The sequence below is a fragment of the Natator depressus genome, chromosome 6 (genome assembly GCF_965152275.1).
Source record: "Natator depressus isolate rNatDep1 chromosome 6, rNatDep2.hap1, whole genome shotgun sequence".
Lineage (NCBI taxonomy): Eukaryota > Metazoa > Chordata > Testudines > Cheloniidae > Natator > Natator depressus.
This window is the reverse complement of record NC_134239.1, coordinates 70,307,808-70,333,083: the sequence shown is the minus strand read 5'-3', so window position 1 is coordinate 70,333,083 and position 25,276 is coordinate 70,307,808. Positions and strand designations below refer to the sequence as shown.

Here is a 25,276-nt window from a genome sequence, read left to right as displayed (position 1 = left end):
CATGCTTTTGTAGCCCTGTATCATATCCCCTCTTATTTGTCTCTTTTCTAAGCTGAACAGCTCTAGTCTTTTTTGCCTCCCCTCATATGGAGGCCATCTATGCCCTTGATCAGCTTTGTTGCCCTTCTCTAAACCTTTTCCAATTCCACTATACCCTTTTTGAGATGGGGCGATAAGAACTGGACACAAGGTATGGGCGCACCATGGATTTATATAGTGACATTATGATATTATTTTCTATCCTCTTCCTAATAGTTCCTAACATACTGTTAGACTTTTTGATCACTGCTGCACATTGAGCTGAAGTTTTCACAGAACTAACCACAGTGACTTCAAGATCTCTTTCTTCAGTGTTAACAGCTAATTTAGAACCCATCATTATATATGTGTAGTTGGGATTATTTCTTCCAATGTGTATCGCTTTGCATTGATCAATGTTCAGTTTCATCTGCCATTTTGTCACTCAGTCACCCAGTTTTCTGAGATCCCCCTGTAACGCTTCACAGTCAGCTTTGGACTTAACTATCTTGAATAACTGTATCATCTGCAAACTTTGCCACTTCATTATTCACTAGGGTGACCAGATGTCCCGATTTTATAGGGACAGACCCAATATTGAGGCTCTCTCTTATATAGGTGCCTATTGCCCCCCCACCCTCTGTCCCAATTTTTCACACTTCCTATCTGATCACCCTACTATTCCCTCCTCTTTCCAGATTAGTAATGAACATCTTGAACAGCACAGGTCCCAGTAGAGATCCTTAGTGGACCCTGCTGTGTATCTCTCTCCATTGTGAAAACTGACCATTTATTCTTATCCTTTGTTTCCTATCTTTTACGCATTACTGATCCATGAGACCTTCCCTCTTATCCCACAACTCCTTAGTTTCCCTAAGAGCCTTTGATGAGGGACATTGTCGAAAGCTTTCTGAAAATCAAAACATACTATATTGACCAGATCACCCTTATCCACATGCTTGTTGACAGCCACAAAGAATTCCAATAGATTAGTGAGGTATGACTTCCCTTTACACAATCAGTGTTGACTCTTCCCCCCCAAAATTGTGTTTATCTTTCTGTCTGATAATTCTGTTCTTTACTATAGTTTCTGCCAATCTGCCCAATACTGAAGTCAGGCTCATTGGCTTGTAATTGCCCTGATCGCTTCAGGAACCCTTTTTAAAAATTGGCATTATATTAGCTACCTTCCAGTCATCTGGTAAAGAGTCTTCTTTCAGTGATCATTTACATATTATAGTTAGTAGTTCTGCAATTTCACATTTGAGTTCATTCAGAAATCTTGGGTCAATACTATCTGGCCCTGGTGACTTATTATTGTTTAATTTATCAATTTGTTCTAAAACCTCTTCTATTAACGTATCAGTTGGGGTAGTACTTCAGATTTGTCTCCAAAAAAGGATAGCTCTGTTATGGGTATCTCCCGCACATCCTCTGCAGCAAAGACTGATGCAAAGAATTCATTTAGCTTCTCTGCTATGGCCTTGTTTTCCTTGAGTGTTCCTTTAACACCTTGGTCATCTAGTCACCCCACTGCCTCTTTGGCAGGCTTCCTGCTTCCAACGTACTTAAATTCTTACTGTTAGTTTTTGCATCTTTACAAAGTTGCTTCTCCAGTTTTTTTTTGGCCTGCCTTATTATAGTTTTATACGTTTCCTGCCAGAGTTTGTGCACCTTCCTAGTATCCTCATTAGGATATGACTTCCAAATTTTAAAGGATTACTTTTTGTCTCTAACAGCCTCAACTACTCTGCCGTTTAGCTATGGTGGCATTGTTTTGATCCTCTTCTTGTCTTTTCTGATTTGGGGTGTATACTTAGTCTGAACCTCTATCATGGTGTTTTTAAATAATCCCCATGCTGCTTTCAGGCATTTAACCCTTGTGAGAGCTCATTTTAATTTCCGCCTGACAAGAGTCCTAATTCTTGTATAGTTCCTCTTTTTAAAGTCTAATGCTACCGTGGTGAGTTTCTTTGGCATTTCCTCCGTATAACAATGTTATATTTAATTACATGACGGTCTAATTTAGGACTAAATCTCCCCTTGTGGGTTCCAGGACTAGCTACTCCAAGAAGCAATCATTTATGGTGTCTAGAAATTTTATCTCTGCATCACACCCTGAAGTGACATTTACCCAGTCAATAGGAGGATTGTTGAAATCCCCCATTATTAAGGCTGCGAGTCTGTCATGGATTCCTTGACTTTCCAGGACCTCCATGACTTCTGCAGTGGCCAGCGTGACTGGCCTGGGGGCCGCCCAAGCTGCTCAGGCAGCCTCCAGGCCAGCTGCACCGGCTGCTTCTGGGGCAATATTGGGCCACCATGCCCCTCCCACCTAGCAGCAGCAGGAGTTTGGGTGTGGGAGGGGGCTCAGGGCTGAGGCAGGGGGCTGGGCTCTGGGTGGCGCTTACCTTGAGGGGGGCTCCCTGGAAGCAGCTGGTATGTCCGGCCCCTAGGCGGAGGAGTGGCCAGGCGGCTTCATGCGCTGCCTCTGCCCGCCGGTGCTGCCCCCGCAGCTCCCAGCCAATGAGAGCTGTGGAGCGGGTGCTCTGGGCAGTGGCAGCGCATGGAGCCACCTGGCCACCCCTCCACCTAGGGGCCGCAGGGACATGCCGGCTGCTTCCAGGAACCGGGTAGGGAGCCTGCCAGCCCCCATTCCTCCCAGCACCAGCAGGGGTCCTGGGCCACCCACTGCCCCCCAACCCCAGCACCCGCAGCGCCCCTGGGCAGCCCTCCCCACCCCCAAAGCACCCAAGTTTTAGTCAGGAATTAAAGTACAAGTCATTGACAGGTCACAGGCTGTGAATTTTTGTTTACTGCCCGTGATCTGTCCATGACTTTTGCTAGAAATACCCATGACTAAAACGTAGCCTTAGCCATTATTATTGTGCTTTCTGAATTTGTAGCCTCTCTAATCTCCCTGAGCATTTCATAGTCACTGTCAGCATCCTGGTCAGGTGGTTGGTAGTATATTCCTCTGGCTATACTCATATTATTCAAGTATGGAATTTCTATCCATAGAGATTCTATGGTACAGTTTGTTTCATGTAAGATTTTTAAATTATTTGTCTCTATGCTTTCTTTAATGCCACTCCTCCACCTCTGTGACCTACTCGGTCATTCCTATATATTTTATACTGTGTATGTCCCATTGATTATCCTTACTTCTCCACATTTCCGTGATACCTATTATATCAAAATCCTCATATAATGCCAGTTCACCCATTCATCCATCTTAGTATTAAGACTTCTAGCATTTATATAGAAGCACTAGTCAATATTCAGTTGCTTGCCTTCAAGTGTTCTATTTAAATGGGACTCTATTTTGTTTGTTTATTCCTCACTAGTTCTTACCTGTACTTTACCAACTTCGTTCCTATCCTCTTTACTAGGATATTGAGTTCCCCATTGACAAAATTCATCCCTAAGGGACTTCTCCACCCGAACTGAGTGCTCCTCCATACCTGTTGGCTTTTCCCCACTACTTGCCACCTACTTGTCACTGTGGAAGAGGTTATTATTTCTACTATAATATCCTGAGTAGATAAGTATAAGTAATTTGTAATTACATAAAAAATATAATTATCACAGTAGGTAAACTCAGGAAAAGTACAGAATATAAATATGTAGTTCTTTGTCCTAGTAGTTCTGGCCAGGTTATGAACCCCTTATTCACCCAGATTGGTGAGCAGTTTGCTCATATGAGAACACTCATTGAAGTCTGAAGGACTATTCATGCCAGTGACTGCTCACCTACATGAGTAAGAGAGTTTATAATGTGTCCCTATTGTTATTATAAGTAAATATTTATATCTGGTAGCACCCAAACAGGGCCAGAAAACACAATCACTATGTCTGCAGTGCTACGGTTGAACATTGGAGATAGCAAACTGAAGTCTGAGTAGCAAAAATGCCAAACAATTTTCCATAAAGTTTATTTAAAAATAAATATTTATGGAAAATTATTGCATTTTAAAATATCTTACCAAGTCTTGAACTTGTAGTTACAGATATTAGAGCAATGTATTTCTAACTCCTTGAATATACAGCCACATAGCAAACTGCTCCACTAATAAAGTAAATACAACAACTACTTTCACAGTGACAAGCAGATGATTTCCCCACTTGCTCCAGGTGTACAAAGCTGGATGGAGTCCCATCACTTCTAGGTTGGGAGGGTTCTGATGTCTGGGAGAGGAGTAACAAGCTTTACAACAGAACGGGAAATTGTGAGGGGTTGACATCTGGAAAGAGACATCAAGGGCTTACTGGGGAAGGGCAGTCTGAGCTGTGGCATGAAGGGAAATGGTCGGCAATTGGAAGGGGATGGCTAGGGCCATTTACAGAGCAAGGAAGTGTTGGGTGCACATCAAATAGTCCGAGTACGAGGGAATGTGTGTCCCAGGTTAAATGTGCATCTGCTCCTCAGGTGGCACATGACAGTGGAGGCTGGGATGCAACTCTTTGACTAGTACCTTAGAGTTGGGATGGGATTTGGGGAACCATTCCTGGGACAAGAGCAGGGACTATTTCATCTATGTGGATCTTCTTTCTCCACAGACCAGGGGATGGGGAGCCAGAGCCCTGTACCTGGGGATTAAAAATTCTGAATTTTGTGTTTTAGACACTAAGGGGAACATTTCACAAGCTTAGGACTTGGTTTTTATGAACTGGTTTTCTTCCACCTTGTCAAAGGCTCATTTTCTTCTTGGGGACTAAGGGCAGTCCTGCTCCCATTGAGTCAATGGACGGTCCCTTCTAGCCCTACATTTCCATGCTTCTATGACTACATAGCATATGCCTGCCTCCCTGACTACACCAGTTATGCAGGTAGGTTGGTGAAGCGTGCAAAGAGATAATATGAAGTATGAGCATTGCTTGCCAGACAATCAATCATCTATCCACGTGCTTACATGGCCCCATCTTTGTTGTATCTGTGCAACTCCCAAGGATTCAAAATAGAAATAATACTCTTTCCTTCCCAGCCAATAAAAGAGGTAGATAAAATTGATTAATTTATAGGATTTGGTGGCTTTGTTTATATTTGCTAACCATATCCCACTATTTGTTATGGAAACTCGTGTTCAGGTGAAGTAAGCAAACTGTCTTCCCTGAAAGAAATTCATATGATAAATGAGTTATGCAAGCTGGGACCAAGTTTACTGATTTGAAAAAAAAATAGAGCCCTTTTTGATATGTACAGTTGCTGAGTGTTTTATTAATTATGACACCCAATTCAAATCAATAGGAGAACTCTTTTTGGACGACCAGCTGGATAGTGCATGATGCAAATTTTGTTGAATGGATGCATTAATTAAATATTTCTGTTTATGTCTTAGAAACTGTGGGGTGGGAAAGGAGGGAGCATAAACTAAAGAGGAATTATTGTAATGCTATTGAAATAAAACTATGGTTCCCTTTAAGGCTGAACAAATCCAGTTTTCTCCCTCATTGCCAAAAACTGTTCCTCCTCTGTGAGGGATCTCATGATTCATAGATATTTAGGTCAGAAGGGACCATTATGATCATCTAGTCTGACCTCCTGCACAATGCAGGCCACAGAATTTCACCCACCACTCCTGCAAAAAACCTCTCACCTATGTCTGTGCTATTGAAGTCCTCAAATCTTGATTTAAAGACTTCAAGGAGCAGAGAATCCTCCAGCAAGTGACCCGTGCCCCATGCTACAGAGGAAGGCGAAAAACCTCCAGGGCCTCTTCCAATCTGCCCTGGAGGAAAATTCCTTCCCAACCCCAAATATGGTGATCAGCTAAACCCTGAGCATATGGGCAAGATTCATCAGCCAGATACTACAGAAAATTCTTTCCTGGGTAACTCAGATCCCACCCCATCTAATATCCCATCACAGGCCATTGGGCCTATTTACCGTGAATATTTAATTACCAAAACCATGTTATCCCATCATACTATCTCCTCCATAAACTTATTGAGTTTAATCTTAAAGCCAGATAGATCTTTTGCCCCCACTGCTTCCCTTGGAAGGCTGTTCCAAAACTTCACTCCTCTGATGGTTAGAAACCTTCATCTAATTTCTAGTCTAAATTTCCTGGTGGCCAGTTTATAACCATTTGTTCTTGTGTCCACATTGGTACTGAGCTTAAATTCCTCCCCCTCTCCGGTATTTATCCCTCTGATATATTTATAGAGAGCAATCATATCTCCCCTCAACCTTCTTTTAGTTAGGCTAAACAAGCCAAGCTCCTTGAGTCTCCTTTCATAAGACAAGTTTTCCATTCCTCGGATCATCCTAGTAGCCCTTCTCTGTACCTGTTCCCGTTTGAATTCATCCTTCTTAAACCTGGGAGAGCAGAACTGCACACAGTATTCCAGGTGAGGTCTCACCAGTGCCTTGTATAACGGTACTAAAACCTCCTTATCCCTACTGGAAATACCCCTCCTGATGCATCCCAAGATTGCATTAGCTTTTTTCACAGTCATATCACATTGGCGGCTCATAGTCATCCTATGATCTACCAATACTCCAAGATCCTTCTCCTCCTCCGTTACTTCTAATTGATGTGTCCCCAGCTTATAACTAAAATTCTTGTTATTAATCCCTAAATGCATGACCTTACACTTCTCACTATTAAACTTCATCCTATTACTATAGTCCAGTTTACAAGGTCATCCAGATCCTCCTGTAGGATATCCATATCCTTCTCTAAATTGGCAATACCTCCCAGCTTTGTATCATCCGCAAACTTTATTAGCACACTCCCACTTTGTGTGCCGAGGTCAGTAATAAAAAGATTAAATAAGATTGGTCCCAAAAACGATCCTTGAGGAACTCCACTGGTAACCTCCCTCCAGCCTGACAGTTCACCTTTCAGTAGGACCCGTTGTAGTCTCCCCTTTAACCAATTCCTTATCCACCTTTCAATTTTCCTATTGATCCCCATCTTATCCAATTTAACTAATAATTCCCCATGTGGCACGGTATCAAACGCCTTACTGAAATCTAGGTAAATTAGATCCACTGCGTTTCCTTTGTCTAAAAAAATCTGTTACTTTCTCAAAGAAGGAGATCAGGTTGGTTTGGCATGATCTACCTTTTGTAAAACCATGTTGTATTTTGTCCCGTTTACCATTGATTTCAATGTCCTTAACTACCTTCTCCTTCAAAATTTTTTCCAAGACCTTGCATACTACAGATGTCAAACTAACAGGCCTATAGTTACCCGGTCACTTTTTTCCCCCTTTCTTAAAAATAGGAACTATGTTAGCAATTCTCCAATCATATGGTACAACCCCTGAGATTACAGATTCATTAAAAATTCTTGCTAATGGGCTTGCAATTTCATGTGCCAATTCCTTTAATATTCTTGGATGAATATTATCTGGCTCCCTGATTTAGTCCCATTAAGCTATTTGAGTTTCTCTTCTACCTCAGATATGGTAATATCTACCTCCATATTCTCATTCCCATTTGTCAGGCTACCATTATCCCTAAGATCCTGATAAAAGGGCCTCTCCACTGTCCTCCTCCCACTTGCTTTCCAGGACATTGGGTTGGGTTTTATTACAATGGGGAGGTAATTACAGCTAATTGTTCACCTTCTTCTAGGCATTTCACATCCTGGAACAGTTTCAAAAACTGCTGAATGCACAAGGAACACATACAAAAAGAATGAAGGGAAACAATCTAAAATAGAAGGCAAAAATATGGAAAAATTGCCCCAATCACCACAAGAGGAAATTTTAGTTGCCATGGAACTGCTATGAAGACACGTACTCCATAGGATTCCAGCCCAGCACAGACACACCACTTCAGGGAGGAATTCCACACTGTAAGATTCTTAGGTGACATTGACAGGGTAGTGCCATGAGGATGTTCTCACTGCAGGAGGCCAACTGCTAGCCGGCCCTTCAGGGCACTCGCACTATTGCATAAGAGAATAACTTCTCTGGTACGTGAACAGTAACAACACACTTATCCTGCTCTAACGGAAAGGGTCCCCTATCAGAAATTGCCTCATGTAGTAGCCTTCCCCCTTTGCTCTTTCCTTAAGCAGAGCTATGGTGGGAGTGCAGACAAGAAAGGACAGCGTTCCTGAAGCCTTGTGGGTATTGAACTGTGCACACGCTCCACACATGTACAGAATCCTCCAAGAGTACCACAGCTTTGTACAGTTATCTACCTTTCTAGCAGTGCCCTTTCTAGCTCATTCTCTCAGCCCTTCGCAAATGTGGGCACTCATCCAAACTACTCCTGGTACCACAGGAAGCCCAGTTCATCCTACCTTCCTTGCAGCTACTCGCTCAGTCCTGTTCAGTTTTTGCAGACAGATGGGAGAAAGAATTTCCTTTGAAAATAACTTCACTCTATATTACTGCCATGGAGTTTATTTTCTATTTGCTGAGGAAACAGTTCCATTAATTAGCATTTGCTTCAGGGACTCTACATATTCTAGTGATTGTTTTCATAGTGTGTTGATGGAGAAGACTTTTTGTTCTGGGCTTCCCACCGCAGAAATGGAGACAGTGCCTTAAGGCTACACTAGCTTGTTTGAGTCCGTTCCATTCATCCTATGAAAGCCAGCAGCTTGGCTTTCTGGTAACCAGACATGCACATGGAGATGGGAGGCTTCTGATTATCAAGGAGGGCAGCTCATCTCCTCTGTTCAGTGTGGGTCCTGCTTATGAGATAGGAAGGACTAAAGGGACAGGAGTTGTAGTACCTGGACTGGAAGACTGATCAGATGACACCATCACATTTTTGCCTTGAGACAGTCTGGGAGGGGGACTCAGTAAAGAGTTTTTCTCATATAATCCAGAGCAGGACACAGCAACTGTAACAAAACAATAAAGAATGGGGAACGTTTAATGTTTATATATATTGATCCAGGCTTAACATTCTTAGGGCTCCAATTCCATTACAATAGGAACATCCACCCAGCATAACCCATTTTAGTGCAGTATATTGCACCAAAATCTGCCCTCATCCTACAGTTGCAATACAGTGCTCCTCCAACGAGGTCTTCATTCTAGCAGTATGGCTCCCAGAGATGCACACACTATAGCAACATAACTCACCTAATGATGTCCTCTTTAGTACAGATATATTCTGCCCAGCTATGCCCTTGTTATTGCAACATACCCTCCAAAGATGCACTTGCTATAACAATATACCCCCAAAGTGCCCATGCAACAGCAATATACTCATCCAATGATACCCTCCTTATAGTGTAGCCATCTATTTGCCTAGTGATGTTTTGGGTGTGTTTCTATACACAGGAGGAATATATAATTTTAGAAGTGGCTGGAAATGAGAAGGTGGAGGCAACATCTACCCACCAGCAACCCTTGAGTCACCAGTCATGAGTGAATGCTTTGCAGTTCACAGTCTGAGACGTACTATTCCAAAACATTTGTAAAATAGTTACTGTGACATGTGACATACAGAATACATGACAGGATGGTATAAATGCTTTATGAGCATTCATTTGGGACCTGCATAACTTACCTCATGGGTTCACCATGCATTAACGATGCCATGCTGATAAAACCTTTACACCACTGTACAAATCCAGAGTCTCTCTTTATTGCCTTTCACAAAGGCTGAGATTTTCAAACGAGCCGAAACCAAACAAACAATGTTCTTGTATTTGCCAGATGCCAATTTTAACTGATGTCCTAGTTGTAGGTGCTCTCCATTCTCCAGTGAAAACGGTGTTATATTGATTCATATTAGTAATTCCCTTGTACTATGTCTATTTGAGGGATGTCTTTGTTATCTATAGCCACCACAGTGATGACTCTTCCTTTTGCTCCTTGCTTGGACTGCATTTTTTATTCACATCAAATTTTAGGCAGATTTATGGGGGTGGGCTTTGGTAATTGTGGTGAAAAGACCAAGTCTTAGAACATGTCAAAGGACATAAGAATTATTCTGTACCCTGAATAACCCTCATTTCCCCTTGTTTTAGAGGAAATAACAAAAACACCTCGTAAAAGTGAACTGTTTTGAGCAGAGGTGTTGTCCTACTGGATCAAATTCTTGTCATACTAGAGATGACCCTTAGTCTCCATCATCCACCAGGGAATGCTTTGCAGTCCATACTGTGACAGTTTTGAATAGAGGAGCTCTCATACTGCAGCCAACCCTTGTCATAAAGGAGGTAGAGCCTTGGTCTCCACAAACCACAGCCAAAAGATCTCATGATTTTCATGCTATGTCCAAAATATGCAAGGACCTTGATGCTTTATGATCTGAGATCAAGAATTATCAGGAGGAATGTCTAAAGCACAAAGAAGAGAACACTCCCCAAACACTGGAATGTGGTTGGGGAGTCAGAGAAGCCGAAGGGCTTAACCAGGTACTCCTAGTGGCCATGAATGGAACAGAAGGATTTCTTCCACTTATCCTCCCAGACGTAGACCAAGTTGTACGCATCCTGCAGGTCAAGCTTGGTGAAGTCCTTTGCTATGCCAACCCATTCTAGGAGCTCACTGATCAGTGGAAGAGGATACTTGTTCTTCATGGTAGTATTATTCAGGGCATGATACTCAACACAGAGGAGCAGTGTCCCATCTTTCTGTTTAAGAGACAGGATGGAGGCTCCTGCAGGGGATTTGGCAGGCTGGATGAAGTTCTTAGCCAGATTTTCATCCAGGTAATCTCACAGGGCCTTGAGCTCAGGTTCCAATAAAGGGTAAATGTGCCCAAAGGGGATCTTTGCCCATGGCTGGAGGCCTACAGAGCAGTTGTAGGTTGGTGTGGGGGTAGGACATTGGCCTTCCTTTTATCAAAGACGTCTGCAAGCCACTATACTTGGCTGGAATTGATGAACCAGTATTGTCTGAAGCTGAGGTAGTATCGAGGAGGAAGGATGCCTTTCCAGGGGTGGGGTTCCATCTTCTCCCTGCTGGGTCTTCCTAGGCATTGCAGCCATCAAAACCCAGAGTTGAACCATACCTCCCACACCAACCACGATGTTTGGATTGTGGAGGGTGAACCAGGGGAGGTCCAATCTTATCCAAAAGTGCAGCAAAAGGATCAGGTAGAATTGCATAGTTTCCTGGTGGTCTCTAGTCCTGACCTGGGAAGGGGCTCTCTCATAGAAAACTGTCCCAGGAGGTCAGCATACTGCTGTGAGTGGTCTCTGCCTGATCTGGCACAAGCTTCCTCTGAATGGGCAACTGGTTGACTCAAGCAAAGGCCAAGTCTCTAAATTTGCCAGACACCCCCGAGTCAATCAATGCAAGTGAAATACAAGGGTGTGGCACAGGCCCAGAGCTGGAGAGGGAACCTGCAGATGTGGTTGGCAGGGCTCCGCCTGTGCTGGGGCACATGTAGGCAGCAGGGGGGATCTGTTTGGAAAGCTTGCTTCTAATAAAACACAACATTACAGCCGATGAGGATTGCTTCTGCCTTTGTCTAGCCCATTTTGAAGTCTTTATGTTGAAAAAAGGACTCCAACGTCAGCACCTTTTTTATTTTTTGATTCACCCTGGAGAGTCAACTGTTCACTGGCACCAGTGGACTGCTTGCAAGATATCAACAACGATAACTTTCTTTCTTCAGAGAAGTTAAACATCGCAGAAGAATAAGAGCTGACGGACAAAGGACATGTTATACCTAACCTGCTGTACTAGATGCTCTACCTGATTCTATGGGTCATGGGTGAAATTCTTGTAAGTACCTAAGGGAGTTAGGCATGCATCTCCCTTTGAAAGTCAATGGGAATTGGGTGCCTAGATCTCTAAAGCATGTTTGAAAAATCTGACCCTTTGATAAGTAGTTTTTTGGTCTTTGATCCTCTAGTGATAACTGAAAACTTCCCTAAATTTGCCAGGTAGTGTGGAAACGGGGATTTCCTTTTGGATGGTTGGTAAAAAGGATCTTTCTGTGGCCACAGAGTTAGGACATAAGCAGAGGGCAGCAAACCGGCACACAACTCTAACACCACACTGTAGATAGACAGCAGCAACCTGCCAGTGCAGACATTTCTCTCAGGTTGCAACTCTGACTCTCAGGAGTTATTTGTGTACACAGTAGAGGGAGGCTAAGATCCACTTCCCTAGAAAGAGAAAAGGCTAGTACCCAGCCAAAACACCCATTCAGTCCTTGGCTTCTCTGTAGAGACTGCCAATACAAACTAGGAATATACTGAGGCCACCATGTCATTTCATGATGAAATACATGAGTTTCAGATGGTAATGGGATTTGAACCTTGAGTTGAAAGATCCCATCTCTGCCTGATCATCTGGGTGCAAGGATGGCCGCAGCATCGGCAACAGCAAGCGGCATTGGTTAACGAACCTTCAAAACTTGTGGTGACTGTCATCAAACCACTCTGGCAAGGGGATTTTCAGACCATGCTCCAGGGCTGCCACCATGGGTGGGCTCAAGGGTCCTGGAGATGTCTGCACCTGCACTCGGAGAGAAGCGTTCTATAACTGCAGCTGGGCAATTTGATTCTGGAGGCTCTCGAGTAGGGACGTTGTCTCTGGGACTGCAGCACCCAGGTGCTCAATCAAGGCCAGTAGGGTCTGATACAGTGGAGTCTGTGCAAACTGTCAGGTCCTGGTTCCAAGCAGTCAGGCCTGGTGGTCAGAGAGGAAGTTGAAGCCAGGTTGTCAGAGTCCACAGATAAGCCAAATTAGTACCATAGCTGAAGTTCAGATGCAGGCCAAGGGTCAAAGCTGGGTGATCAGAGTCCATGGGTCTGGGGGTCAGGAGGCAGATGCAGGTCTGAAGCAATGTCAGAGCAGGGTACGGGCAAGGCTGGAATAGGAGGAACAACCGGCTGGCAGTCTAGAGAGACTGGTGCCTTGCAGTGTGGGTTCCTGGCTGGGTAGTGCTGTTGCGCAGACTAATTTGCAACTCTGGAGGGGTTGGGGAAATACCTGAGCCTGGGGTCATCTGACCCAGGCTCTGCTCAGGGATAGGCTGCTGCCACATGCCTGAGGGCTGAGTCACTGCAGGCTCTTTTGCAAGGGTGGGTCATGGCAGCTGAGTGAACAGCACTGATCTGGCTGTGGATTTGCCTCACAGCCTGCAGGGAACACCAGAGGCACCAATTTAAGTGAAATGAAACAGGGCAGGAAGGTGAGAAGAGAGGAAATTTATGAAAAGTCTTTATAGAAGTAAAATCTCCTTCTAAAGAACCTATAAGAACAAACAAATAGAGTAAATGTAATAATACTCCACTATCACCACAAATACAAAGGAACTTTCAGCACTGACACAAATTCATCACCTCTGCTATAATAAAGCACAGTATCCGGGATTATTCACTACTAAGAAACAACTCAATTTCCTCTATTTTCTTAAAGCAAAAGCCTTTAGGGACTGTAACAGGGCCTCCTTGCTCCTGTTTCTGTCTCAGTTGACAAACCACAAGGAAACCCTTGCTGGTCCAAAACCTTGTGCGGTTTATTTATTGTAACCCTTCTGCCCGTCAGAGTTGGCAGCAACAAGGGCTGGGTTCAGTATCTAGGGGTTCCGTTTCAATAACACAATGCAAAACCGGCTCAAGCCCCCACCCAGTGACCTGGGACAATTACATACCACCCTCCTGGGCGCCTCTAAGAGGCAACACTTCCCCTCTCCCAAGCACTGAGAGTGAGTGTAGCAAAAGCCTTTTAATAAAGGAGGGAAACAATGTGGCATTTTGTTGGGGAAACACCACAAACAGGATTTATAACACAAACCATGAGCAAAAGACCCACCCCCAAGTAAGTTTGGCAGTGTCCTTTTCCTCTCAGGGTCTTAAGTCCAGCAACCCAACAGTCACCCCACCCACAGTTGCTGTCCTTGGTCAGTGCAGCCCCCAGAGTTCAGAAGTTCATCTGCAGAGTTTACCTCCCAGCCTGGGTGGAAGTGGGGGGAAGGTATGGAGAGCATCTTACATGCTCCGCTGCTCGGGTCAGTTGTCACGCCTCTCCATGGTGTTCTGCTGCAGTCTTCACCGCCAGCTGCACCTCTCCACTAGCCGCTCAGCAATATGTCTTCAGGTCCCCCCCCTTTAACACAGCATTCAGTGATTTCAGCTGTTAGTAGGGGGGCCCCAATGCTGGCACACTCAGAACCACTAGCCCAAAGTAGGTCTAATGCTTAGACCTAGGTATCAGTGATTTCAGCTCTGCAGCACAGAGTCAAAATTAGCTCTATTACACAGTGGGGAGAGAGCAAAGGGGCCAAAGTGACATTTAGAACCCTCAGAAGGAGGCCCACACTACCAGATACACATACCTATTCCCTCCCCCATTCACTGGGCTTTGGAACCCATGTCCCTTGCCTAGCGAGTGCTACTTAGTTGAGGGCAAGGCCCTCCTTCATAAAATGCCAAGTACAGTTCTACTGTCTTTGAGTCACATAACCAGGATAACAACACTTTATTACTCATGCCCCAATAACAAAGAGACTGGCAATCCCACAGCAGCCAAGGTGACCATTTGGGCAAGCAGTCCCATCATGCTAGGCAGGGTGGGTGTGCCCATGCAAACAAGATCAGCCCCTGAAGTCCTTTTCCACAACTCACCCCCAGATGTCAGAGTAGAGCTCATTCTGACTCTGCTTACATATTAAGGAATCCCACCACCTTCACAGCATACATAGCACCTTTAACAAGCAGGAGCAAGCAATCATTTCCCCCCTTTTCACTTCCTTCCTGTGCCTATTTGTGGGCTCTGGCTAATGGCTTAATTAGCCTTTCTGCCCTTCCCCACCCAAAAATTAGGCACAGCTCTGCTTAGTCAGCTCCAATCTGCCTTGCCTGATTGGAGCTGCTGTGAACAGAGTGTTGACTCAGACTTTCATACCTAGCACTCTGTCATAGGGACCTCCACAATTGAGATGTTGCTGTTTCTTGTGCTGTATTTCACCACAACACCAAGGAACCTGTATCAATTTGTCCCCCTCAAAATAATGAGTATCCAAATTTTCTTCCTTCTGTCTCACAAGTTGCAACACTGGTTTATGTGATGGCAAAAATCCCGATTTTAGGTTTCTGGTAATGTGGTGATCAGAAATGGTGTACTTGTTTTGTATGATGTGTTGTTGGTGTTAATTTTGCTTATGCCATCTGAAATGGCATTGATCTTTTTCACATCTATGTGACCTTGTAAACTCATGTCTAATTTGATGCCTACTGTCACCCATCAGTCTTTTCTACTGTTACTGATTGCTAGGATTCTCTCTCTCTCATAAAGTGTACTATTTCACATTATTTTCCCCCAAGCTATATTAACCTGCATTTTGCAAGGACTAATCTAGTTTGTTACTTTCTGCCATGCTTCTAATCTGTCCAGTCATTACGTGTTACTGCTCTGTCCTCCCTGATGTCTGAAACTCCTTCTTCTCTGTAAATGTCAATAATGAACTGTTGACTCCCTTGTTGGGATAATTAATGAAGATGTTGAATAAGACCTAACAATGATCTCTCTGATTCTTCACTGGATGCCTCCCCAACTGGACACATTGCTGTTTATGTTATACTTTATCTAGGATCTTTGATTCAGTTTTCAGTCCACATGAAAGTGTTCCTACCCAAATCAAGTTGAACAAATTTTCCAGTTAGACTTCGGAAATACCATGTTGAATACTCTACTGAAATCAGAGTACATTCTGTTTTCAGCATGCCCCATGGCTGCTAATTTTGTAGTTTTACGTATATATATCTGAACAATCAAGTTAGCCTGGCGAGATTTATTTTTTATAATCCCCTGCCATTTAGTGTTTATGGTTCTGTCACACTGCAGATGAAAAAGGCAACGTTTTCGATTGTTCTTGAGCTCCGTTAGAGCCACAAGGGAGCACTGCTCACTTACACCACTGGCATAAGGCTGCTCAGGGATCTTTGGGGTATTGGGCACAGTGAAGCTCTGTTCTGCCACACTCTGTTCTTGCCCCTTCCCGCCTCTTGCTCCAGAGAGAGGGCAGTGGCTGGCATAGTAGGCAGCTATGCATCTCTGCCAGCTTGACACTAATGGAATGTCCCCCTGCATGAGGGCAATGATCCACTAGTCATCTCTAGCTATTTTAAATCCACTTTGTACCACTTAGAGCACCAAGTGGACTTAGCAGACTGGAGAATCTGTCCTTAAGCTTTTATTTCTCAAAGTATTTGTTACAATATTTTACAAGGAATAGAAGTTAGACTGACAAGACAGAAATGGCCAGAATCACTAGTTTTTCCTGGTTTGAAAGTTGGTACTACATTTCATCCAGTCTTCAACTGTCTTTGACTTTTCAAAAATAAATGCCTGCAGTGCAATGAATTTGCTAGCTAATTCCCTTAATATCCTAGAATTCATATTGTCCCCACTGGTTGATTTGGGACAAGTTAATGTTTGATTCTGTGTTTTGAACTGCCTGTTCATGCCACAAAGACACGTAATGATTTGCCCTACACTAACATTTCCAGAAGGTATCAAAACTATACAGTGCAGAAGATCTTTTGCATTACTTTATTGTCAATACAGAAAGAGTACAACAAAAGAGAAAGATGTTGAGTAACTCAGAGAGCCACCTAGCGATTTACCGGATCACAAGATCTACGACTCCTATGACAGCTAGGACAAAAAACCCACTGATACATTTATTATATAATGCCTCTCCCATTCCTCACCCCCATACCTGGGCTGTACTCCCTCTTCCCTCAGACATGCAATTATTGTTAATATGAATCCACACAGAATGGCTAAGTGTACCCAAGGATCATTGGAGAGATGGACAGAAAAGACAAAAACGTGATTGGATGGAGCCCAATCTGCTAATTACACTATTCCCTTAGTAAAAACATTTTCCTGCCCTATACTGATACAGAGCAAGGAGTCTCTTCAGACTGATGGATTCTATGGTATCAGCAGATGTGGTCAGATGGCACATCTGAGCAATATTCTTTCCCTCTACTGGAGGGAAAGCATCATCAACAGCCAAAGAACCAAAGCCATTTGACAGGATCATCTTACAAACAGTGTCCCCTCTCCCTGCCTTCCATTGTATCAGATACATATTCAGACATACAGACACTGAACACACACAGAGCAAAACATGTTACCATTCACTTTGACATACCAGAATACACACAGACATTGCTCTTCTTCAATGAATCTGAGGTTCCCCATTACCTTTAAAATAACAGAATCCCAGTTTCAATTTGCCCTAAGTTGATAGCGATGGAAAGTTGTTACCACCTGACAGTGGTTCATGGCCTGTGTGAAAAAAGCTGGTGGTGTCAATTCCATTCCCTTTGTGGACAGATGTGTCCACATCACCAATACACACAGTTGAGACCAGGGGGCAGTCTCCACAGAGGTTCATTAGGAATGAACTACCTCCCTACACTTAAAGAGGAAGTACATTTACTGGGTGGCGTGAGGAAATTTGCACTGTTGCTGCCTGTCCTCTGTTCTGGGGGCAGAGAACGTCACCCTCCGGGGATGTTAATCTGGCACCTTTCACCAGCATTAACTTAAAAACATAAGGAAGAAAATTAATATAAACAGAAGAGCTCCTTAGTCTTGGGGCTGGGCCTTTTGGGAATACTGAGTCTAATGCATTTCATCTTCAGTACACTACATCCTCATTCAAGGTTTCTCTCTGGTACCTATTCAGTCTCTGACAGAAAGGCAACTCTGTCTTTGGCTCTGTCTTTGTCTTCTAGCTTCATGAAAATCCAGGAGAAGCACCCCCAGTAATGAGATTCATTACTTCTAATGGCTTATCCATTCAGTCACATTAATTAACTCATGAATAGGGATCTTAGAGATACATTTGATTACTTCCCTCTATTAGCACAGGTATAAAGCTGGACTTGTTTTCTGTCAAGAGACTACATTCTAAGAGAAATTTATATTTTATTTAATGTGCTGTGTTATTTTCTGACTTGCAGATTTGTAGGTCTCCCTTTAATTTGAGATGGATGAACTGGGGGACTAAATACCTGCCTCCCCACACTCCAAGGTGGGGTGGGCTCACCTTCCAAATCAGGGTTGGTTGGGACCCACTGTTGGATTTGCAGAACTTACAGTATCTAGTATTTGATCTGCAGGAAGCCCTCTTCAGTCAAACGGTCTGATCAGCGCCAGGGGTGCTGGAACAATTTGTATAGTGGGGGTGGTGAGAGTCATTGACCCAAACTGTAAACCCTGGATATGATAGAAACCACTTCGAGCCAGGGGGTGCTGCTGCACCCCCAGCATCCTTGGTCCCAGCTCCCCAATCAGTGCAATCATCAGGCAGCCAGTCCACTTCCTTTCAGTAGCTTAAACAGAGCTCTGATGTATAATCAAATGGTAGCCTTAGCTTAGCTGTGAGAAAAACTTCCATTCACCAGAGGTTACAAATCCTGGCCCTTCAGGGAGCTGATAAAGGAATGCGTGAGCACTCTGGCTTTAATAGAAGCTCAGTGTCAGCACCAGGAAGGGATGTAGAAGGGGAGATAAGGGCTTGATTTGTCTTTAATAGAGGTGCATATGCTCTGTGAGAGGGGAGATGTGAACTTCTCTGATAAGGCAGCTTTAGGCTTTTGAGGGGAGAAAGATGTATGTTCAAAGTCAACACCCTTTGGTTCTTTACAGTCTTGCTTCCCTGCATGAGAAACCAGTGACAAATCCTCCCTGAATTCATCCTTCCATCTTTTGTAATAGCCAGATGGCACTGAATAAGGTCTCAGATATAATTTCACCCCTCACCCTGTTACCCTGTGATTTAGGGTGTCTCGCTGCAGAGAATGAAAGCCTGTTTCCTGTGTATCTGTAAAATCTGACGAGCAGATAGATGAGGCTCGCGAAGCCTGTGGCTGTGTGCTCCACAGATCTGAAAATGTTAAGGCAATCTTGGCTTTTATTTTAAATAAAAAACATGTTCCCAGCCCTTTCTGTTGCAGAGATAGCCCTGAAAATATGTACTGATCACCAGGTTTGAAAGTCTCTCATGGTGCTTTCTTAATCTGGGTTGAGATTTTCAAAGCCAGCTAAAGGATTGGCCACACTGCTTCCATTCATTTCAAGGGCTCACCATAGATCTTCCCAGGGCTGGCATTTGGGTCCACGAACACGTCGGTGGATTTCTCACTTTTGGGGGAGATCCTAGGTCAGTGTGCATCTGGCCAAGGAGGGTTCCCACCCAGCACAGTGCTACCAGCTCTCTCCAGGACACAAGTCAGTTGCGCCAGCTCCTCTACTGAACAGCCAGTGAGGCCTCTCAATACTAGGAGGGAGAGTTTGATAACATGACTGGTAGAATAACGTGGCTGGTGGATGAAGCATAACACTGAGAGCAAGGGACTACTACTTACCCCAGGCCTGACACTGATTCCATCTGGGTAGCCTTGGTGACGTCACTAAGGAACATATTGGATCAGAGCACTTATCCATTTAGTCCTGCCCCCCGTCTGAAGATGTTTCAGAGGACGGTCACAGAGTAACTCTGTGGCAGAGGTAGGAACAGAACCTAGAAGTCCTGATTCCCATTCCTTTGCTCTAAGCAGTAGAGGAGACCTCCCACAACAGCTATGTTCCACTGGGACCATGCAATTGTCAACCTATTTGGGGACGCTCATGAGCACAGGAGACAGAGCTTTCACAAGCGCTGGACCTAGATTGTAAATGCACTCCCAGAGATAGGAATGGCCATAGGACTGTTGTGCAAAACTCTTCAACTTGGCTTTTCCTCAAAAAAGTCTTCACACACAAAGGTATGTGCGCGCATGCATACCACCCATCAAGTTATTTGTCCTACAGGCTAGGAAGGAAGGTAGGAAGGAAGAAAGAGATTATTATTATTTCTGTTTTTAAATAATTGGAAGGCATTCAGATTCTTTGTTAGCAAGGGGCATATAAGTACCACTTCTGGCCTTCAAATAACCCCCAGCCTCTCCAAGCTCATCACCAGAAGCAAGCTCCCCACAGATCAGGACATACCAACTCAAAGTGGCACCAGACCCTCCCAGAACAACAGATGCAAAACCTGCAGACATATCTCCACTACTACAATGATCAACAACATCCCCCAGAATTCACCTTTCAAGATCCATGAGTCCTACACATGCCTCTCACAACATGTGGCGTACCTCATCCAGTGCACTGAATGTCCCAATAAAAACTATGTGGGTGAAACCAGACTCACTACTCTCTTGAATGAATTCATGCAGGAAAATGATAACAGACAAGAATACCCTATCACCTGTGGGTGAACACTTTTTCACAAAGCAATCGCTCTGTATCTGACCTCATCCTCTGAGGAAACCTGCATAACACTTTCCAAAAGACACGCTTGGGAGCTTAAATTCACAACTCTGATAGACACTAAAAATCATGGACTGAACAGAGACTCCATGCATCTGAAGAAGTGGGTTTTTTACCCACGAAAGCTTATGCCCAAATAAATCTGTTAGTCTTTAAGGTGCCACCAGACTCCTTGTTTTTTTATTGGATTTATGGTTTATTACAACAATCTTTAACCTCATAATCTCCCTTTTTGTCTTATGACTACAGAGGTGTTTACGGGCCACTCTACCTGGAATGGTCCCTTACAATATGTGCTAACTACTTATGGTAAACAAGTTGTTCCATCTTGCATTTAGCTGTGATGCTCAGAGTACCTTTACCAAACCTGAAGAAGCGCTCTGTGTGGCTCAAAAGCTTGTCTCTCTCATCAACAGAAGTTGGTTCACTTAAAGATATTACCTCACCCACCTTGTCTCTGTAATATAAGCACCTAGATAGAAGCAATAGCCCCCCCCCCATGTGACAAAGGCAAATAAAGGTTAGCGAAAAGGAATTACTACACAGGGAGAGCACTGGACCCAGTTTTTAAAGCTTAACAACAAGAGTTTAAAAAAAAGAAGAGCCTCATCCAGATAATTTAGTTTGGGGGAAGTGAATTTAGGCTGCTAGGTAAGAGATTAAAGCCAGGACCTCCATGGTAGCATTCTCTGAAATGCTTCCAGTTTCACGTGCAGGGCCAGGAAGACAGGCAGAACTGCAGGGTCTTAATGTATGGATGAGCCAATGGTGTAGGGAGGAGGGTTTTAGGTTTATTAGGGACAGGGGAACCTTTTGGGAATGGAGGAGCCTGCGCAGGAAGGATGAGCTCCACCTAAATCAAAATGGAACCAGATTGCTGGCATGTAAAATTTAAAAGGTTGTAGAGGAATTTTTACACTAAGGGCTGGGGAAAAGCTGACAGGTGCACATGGTTCAGGTGGAGACATCCCTTAGGAAAGGATTTATTAAAGGGGGAATTCTATAGCCTAGTAAACCAAATAGGAAAGAAGTTGGTAAAGTACATATAGAGGCTAGTGAGGAACAGTCAAATGTATAAGAGTCTCATTTAAATATAACATGTGAAGGCAAGCAACTGAATATTGACCAAATGTGCAAGTGCTTATATAGAAATATTAGAAGTCTAAATATTAAGATAGGTGAACTAGAGTGGCTGGCATTAATTGAGGATATTGATATAACAGGCATTATAGAAACTTGGTGGAATGAGGATAATCAGTGGAATATGGTAATATCAGGGTATAAAATACACAGGAAGACAGGGCAGGTCACGGAGGTGGGGGACTGGCACTATATGTGAAAGAAAGCATAGAGTCAAACAAAGTAAAAATCTTATATGATTCCAACTGTATTATCGAATCTCTGCGGATGGAAATTCCAGGCTTGAACAATAAGAGTATTACAGTAGGAACACTGCAACACGGGGGCCGTGCCAGAGGAGGGTCAACGTAAACAAAATGTCTTGCGGTCCGCCAGCAGATTACCCTGATGGGCCGTGTGCCAAAGGTTGCTGACCCCTGCCTTATGGCTTAGGCTTCCCCTGCATGAAACCTCAAACAGATCTGAGATGACAGGATCAGGACCCAAGGGTCTTTTATACGGTTTTCTAGCAGCCACCTGACCATACAGTCCTGGGTGTACAATAGGTTTTTGATATAACCTTCTGTTTCCTAAACCTCACAAGTAATTAACTACATGGATTAACATAAGATAATTTATCCATTAAGCAGTTTATCATAAACTTTAGAGAGACATATAGACAATGACATTATTGCACCCAAGATTCATCTAAATGTTAATATTCCCTTTTGATCTATGAATCAATAGCTATAGTGACAGACAGGAACTGTTTGTTTACATGGCTAGCATCTATAAGTAAACACATACAATTAGTATCACTTCTAACAACATAGGTTTGCATTTCAAAGTTCTAGCCTATTTACCATGAAATGGCTCTAATTACCATTCGCATACCTTTCTAACATGACTTTAAAGGTTGGCTCTGGGTTATTTAGCCCGAAAGCTGCTTAACCCGTTCTGGCCATATGTCCAACTTTGTACAAGATTCGTTGCAATTATATAACAGTGGTAGCAACAATGATTTGCATGATTATATTTTAATTAGATAATGTCACATAAACGACCAGCTGCTCCTGCCAAAGAGCTAAACCCAGTCCTTTCTCCGCTGCATCACAGTGGATGGCCAGTGGCTCTCCTGGCTGGCAGTGTTTGAGGACATGGGAATCCATTATCATTTGTTTCAATGGATCAAATACTTGCTGTTGGGGACCTGCCCAGTGCCACTCAACATCCTGTCTTGTGAGCTGACATATGGGTTCTGCTACCTCAGCCAGGTGTGAACAGAACTTGGAGTGAAAATGTATCATTACTAAGAAGTGCTGTAACATCCACTGAGACGGGCATGTCTCTGACTGCCTTGATCTTGTTGGGATCTGTTTTCAGTCCATTGCTGTGAGCAGATGTCCAATGTATGTCACCTCACACTGTCTGACTCACATTTTTCCTGGGCTGAGTTTTATGTTCTTGTCCCTGAATTGCTGTAGAAAGACTTGTCATTTGCCATCATGGTCTCGTTCAGCTTCTGTATCATTGCTCACTTCACCAAAATGAGGATATCACCTGCCACTATTTTTACCCCAGGCAGTCCTCCCAGTGCTTGGATGAGTCTTCTCTGGAATACCTCTGGGGCTAGGCTTATGCCCATTGCCATGTGCAGCCATCTGGTGTTGAAAAGACTGTCAGCATACTGGACTCTTTCTCTAGGTGTATGAGCCAAAACCTGTTCCTCACACCACAGTGATTCTGTTACAAAGACTCTGGCTTTGGAAAGTTCTGGCAAGAGGTCGTCAACTGTGGGCAGTGGATAGTGGCATCTTTCCAATGCCTGGTTTTGTGGCTTTGGGTCTATGCGGAGGCATAATTTGCCTGATTGAGTCTTTACCACCACCATGCTGCTTACCCAGACGATCCTGGCCTCTACAGGTGCTATGATACTCCTCATTTGCAGGATTTTGAGCTCCATGTGTGCAAGATTACATAGTGCCACTGGAATTGTTCTTTGTGGCAAGCACACAGTGGGGTCTACTTCCAGTCACAAGTTTCCTTCGAGGCATCCATCACCTTTGAAAATGCTTTTAAAATTGTTGCCATTACCCATGGGACTCCTCCTTTTGCTTCTTGCACTTCAGCCATACAATTCTGATGCTGCGTCCTGATCAGATCCATGGCTTGCATGACTCTGTTCCCTAAGAGGGGTCTGCGGTGCCAACCATCTGCCACCACAAACTTCAGTTGGTACCGTCTGTTATTTTTCAAGTTAGTTAGTGTGAGGTCACATTTTCCTGTGCTGTCATTACATATCATTAGATTGTGCCTGCTCTTTGTAATGGATGTGTTCAAGCCCAACTCACCCCAAGGAATCACATTGCAGGAGGCCCCGCTATCCAGCTGAAATTGCACAGAACGTTTCCCCGTTAACATTGCTATACGCATGGAGGTTGGTTTTGTGCCTTGTTGCTTTCCTGTCCTGACAGCCTTAGCATGATATGCTCTCAGACAAGGAGAGAGTCAGGATGTCATCACCACTGGCTGAGGTGCCATCCTCCTCTTGGACAAGTCTGACTGAATCTTTCTGGGACCTTCCTCTGCTCTTGGACACACAGCTGAAATGGTTCAACTTACCACATTCTCTGCAGAGCTGTCTTAGTGCGGGGCACTTCTCCTTTACCCACTCATGCTGCCTCCCAGAGTAATGCATCTCACTATGAGTATGGAACACTGGCCACCTGCTCTCCTTTGCTGTTGTCTCCTGCATGTACTCCTGGGGGTGTTGTGCCTCCTAGGGCTTTCATCCTTTCTGATGTGGCTTCCATGGCACTCCCAACATCTAAGCATCTGTCTAAGGTGAGATTGCCTTTCTGAAGCAGTGGCTCCCACAAGTGATGATCCCAAGTGCCACAGACTATCCTGTCCAGATTTAGAAAATCTGTCAAATCCCCCAAACTGCACATAGCAGACAGTGTGCATAAGGCTGTAACATAGGGCTCCATCTCCTCCCCTTTGGAGTGGGCGCTAGTGAAAAACTTGTTTTGGTCCACAGTTTCATTCCGCTTTGGAGAACGATATGTCCCAAGGCTCCTAGGGCTGCTGGGAGGCTTGAGGCAGTGGTGAGCTCCAGAGTGCTGCAGACCTCTCTGCCTTGTTCCCCAATAAGGTAAAAGAATAGTTTTTCTTTCCTGCTGTTGTTGCCCTCCTGCATGGCCAGATCTGGGAAGAGCTTGAGCTCCTCTTTGCACTGGGTCCATTGTTGGGGTGTGTTTGTGCCTGCAAAATCCAGACCACTAGAAGACTTCAGACTGAATTCCATGGCTCACAGTGCCAGCTGTTGCACTTCAGAGAACTCACCAGTCAGATACTACCACCATGTTTCACTTGCAAACACTGAAGCTGAGCACAGGTTAAGTTGAACAAAAGTAGAACTTTATTAAACCCAGTGGACTGCTCTGTCCATGTGTCTGCATTGCTTCCAGCCTAACTCCCCGTAATTCCTGTTTTTCTCTTCTTCTGTCCCCTCCAGGGAACATGGGCCCCCTGACTCCAGTTCCCTCGATCGTGATACAAAGGGAACATTAGAAGATTTAAAACAGATGGTGACTCGCAATTGGCATTAGGGAACAGTGATACTATTTGCCTCTGGGACATTTGTCCTAACCACTCCTTAGAGTCAGTCCTACAGAAAGAACAGAAAACACCTAAACAAAACCAAGCATGACATAGCTCTGCATTTCTTGAAGACATCTAGAATCCTGCTGTCAGGGTTCCTTCCCCACTCTGAACTCTAGGGTACAGATGTGGGGACCCGCATGAAAGACCCCCTAAGCTTATTCTTACCAGCTTAGGTTAAAAACTTCCCCACGGTACAAACTTTGCCTTGTCCTTGAACTGTATGCTGCCACCATCAAGCGTTTTAAACAAAGAACAG

The 25,276-nt window shown here is 44.1% G+C and overlaps 1 protein-coding gene across 1 annotated transcript in view; it reads right to left on the bottom strand.

Moving 5' to 3' along the window:
- The window catches only part of LTK (leukocyte receptor tyrosine kinase), a 167,214-nt gene that overhangs the window by 101,593 nt on the left and 40,345 nt on the right, over nt 1-25,276 (bottom strand). Inside the window, exon 2 of the mRNA XM_074956685.1 lies at nt 8,718-8,828. Within this exon, the coding sequence (XP_074812786.1) occupies nt 8,718-8,828 (111 nt within the window). The remainder of the gene's footprint in view (nt 1-8,717; nt 8,829-25,276) is intronic.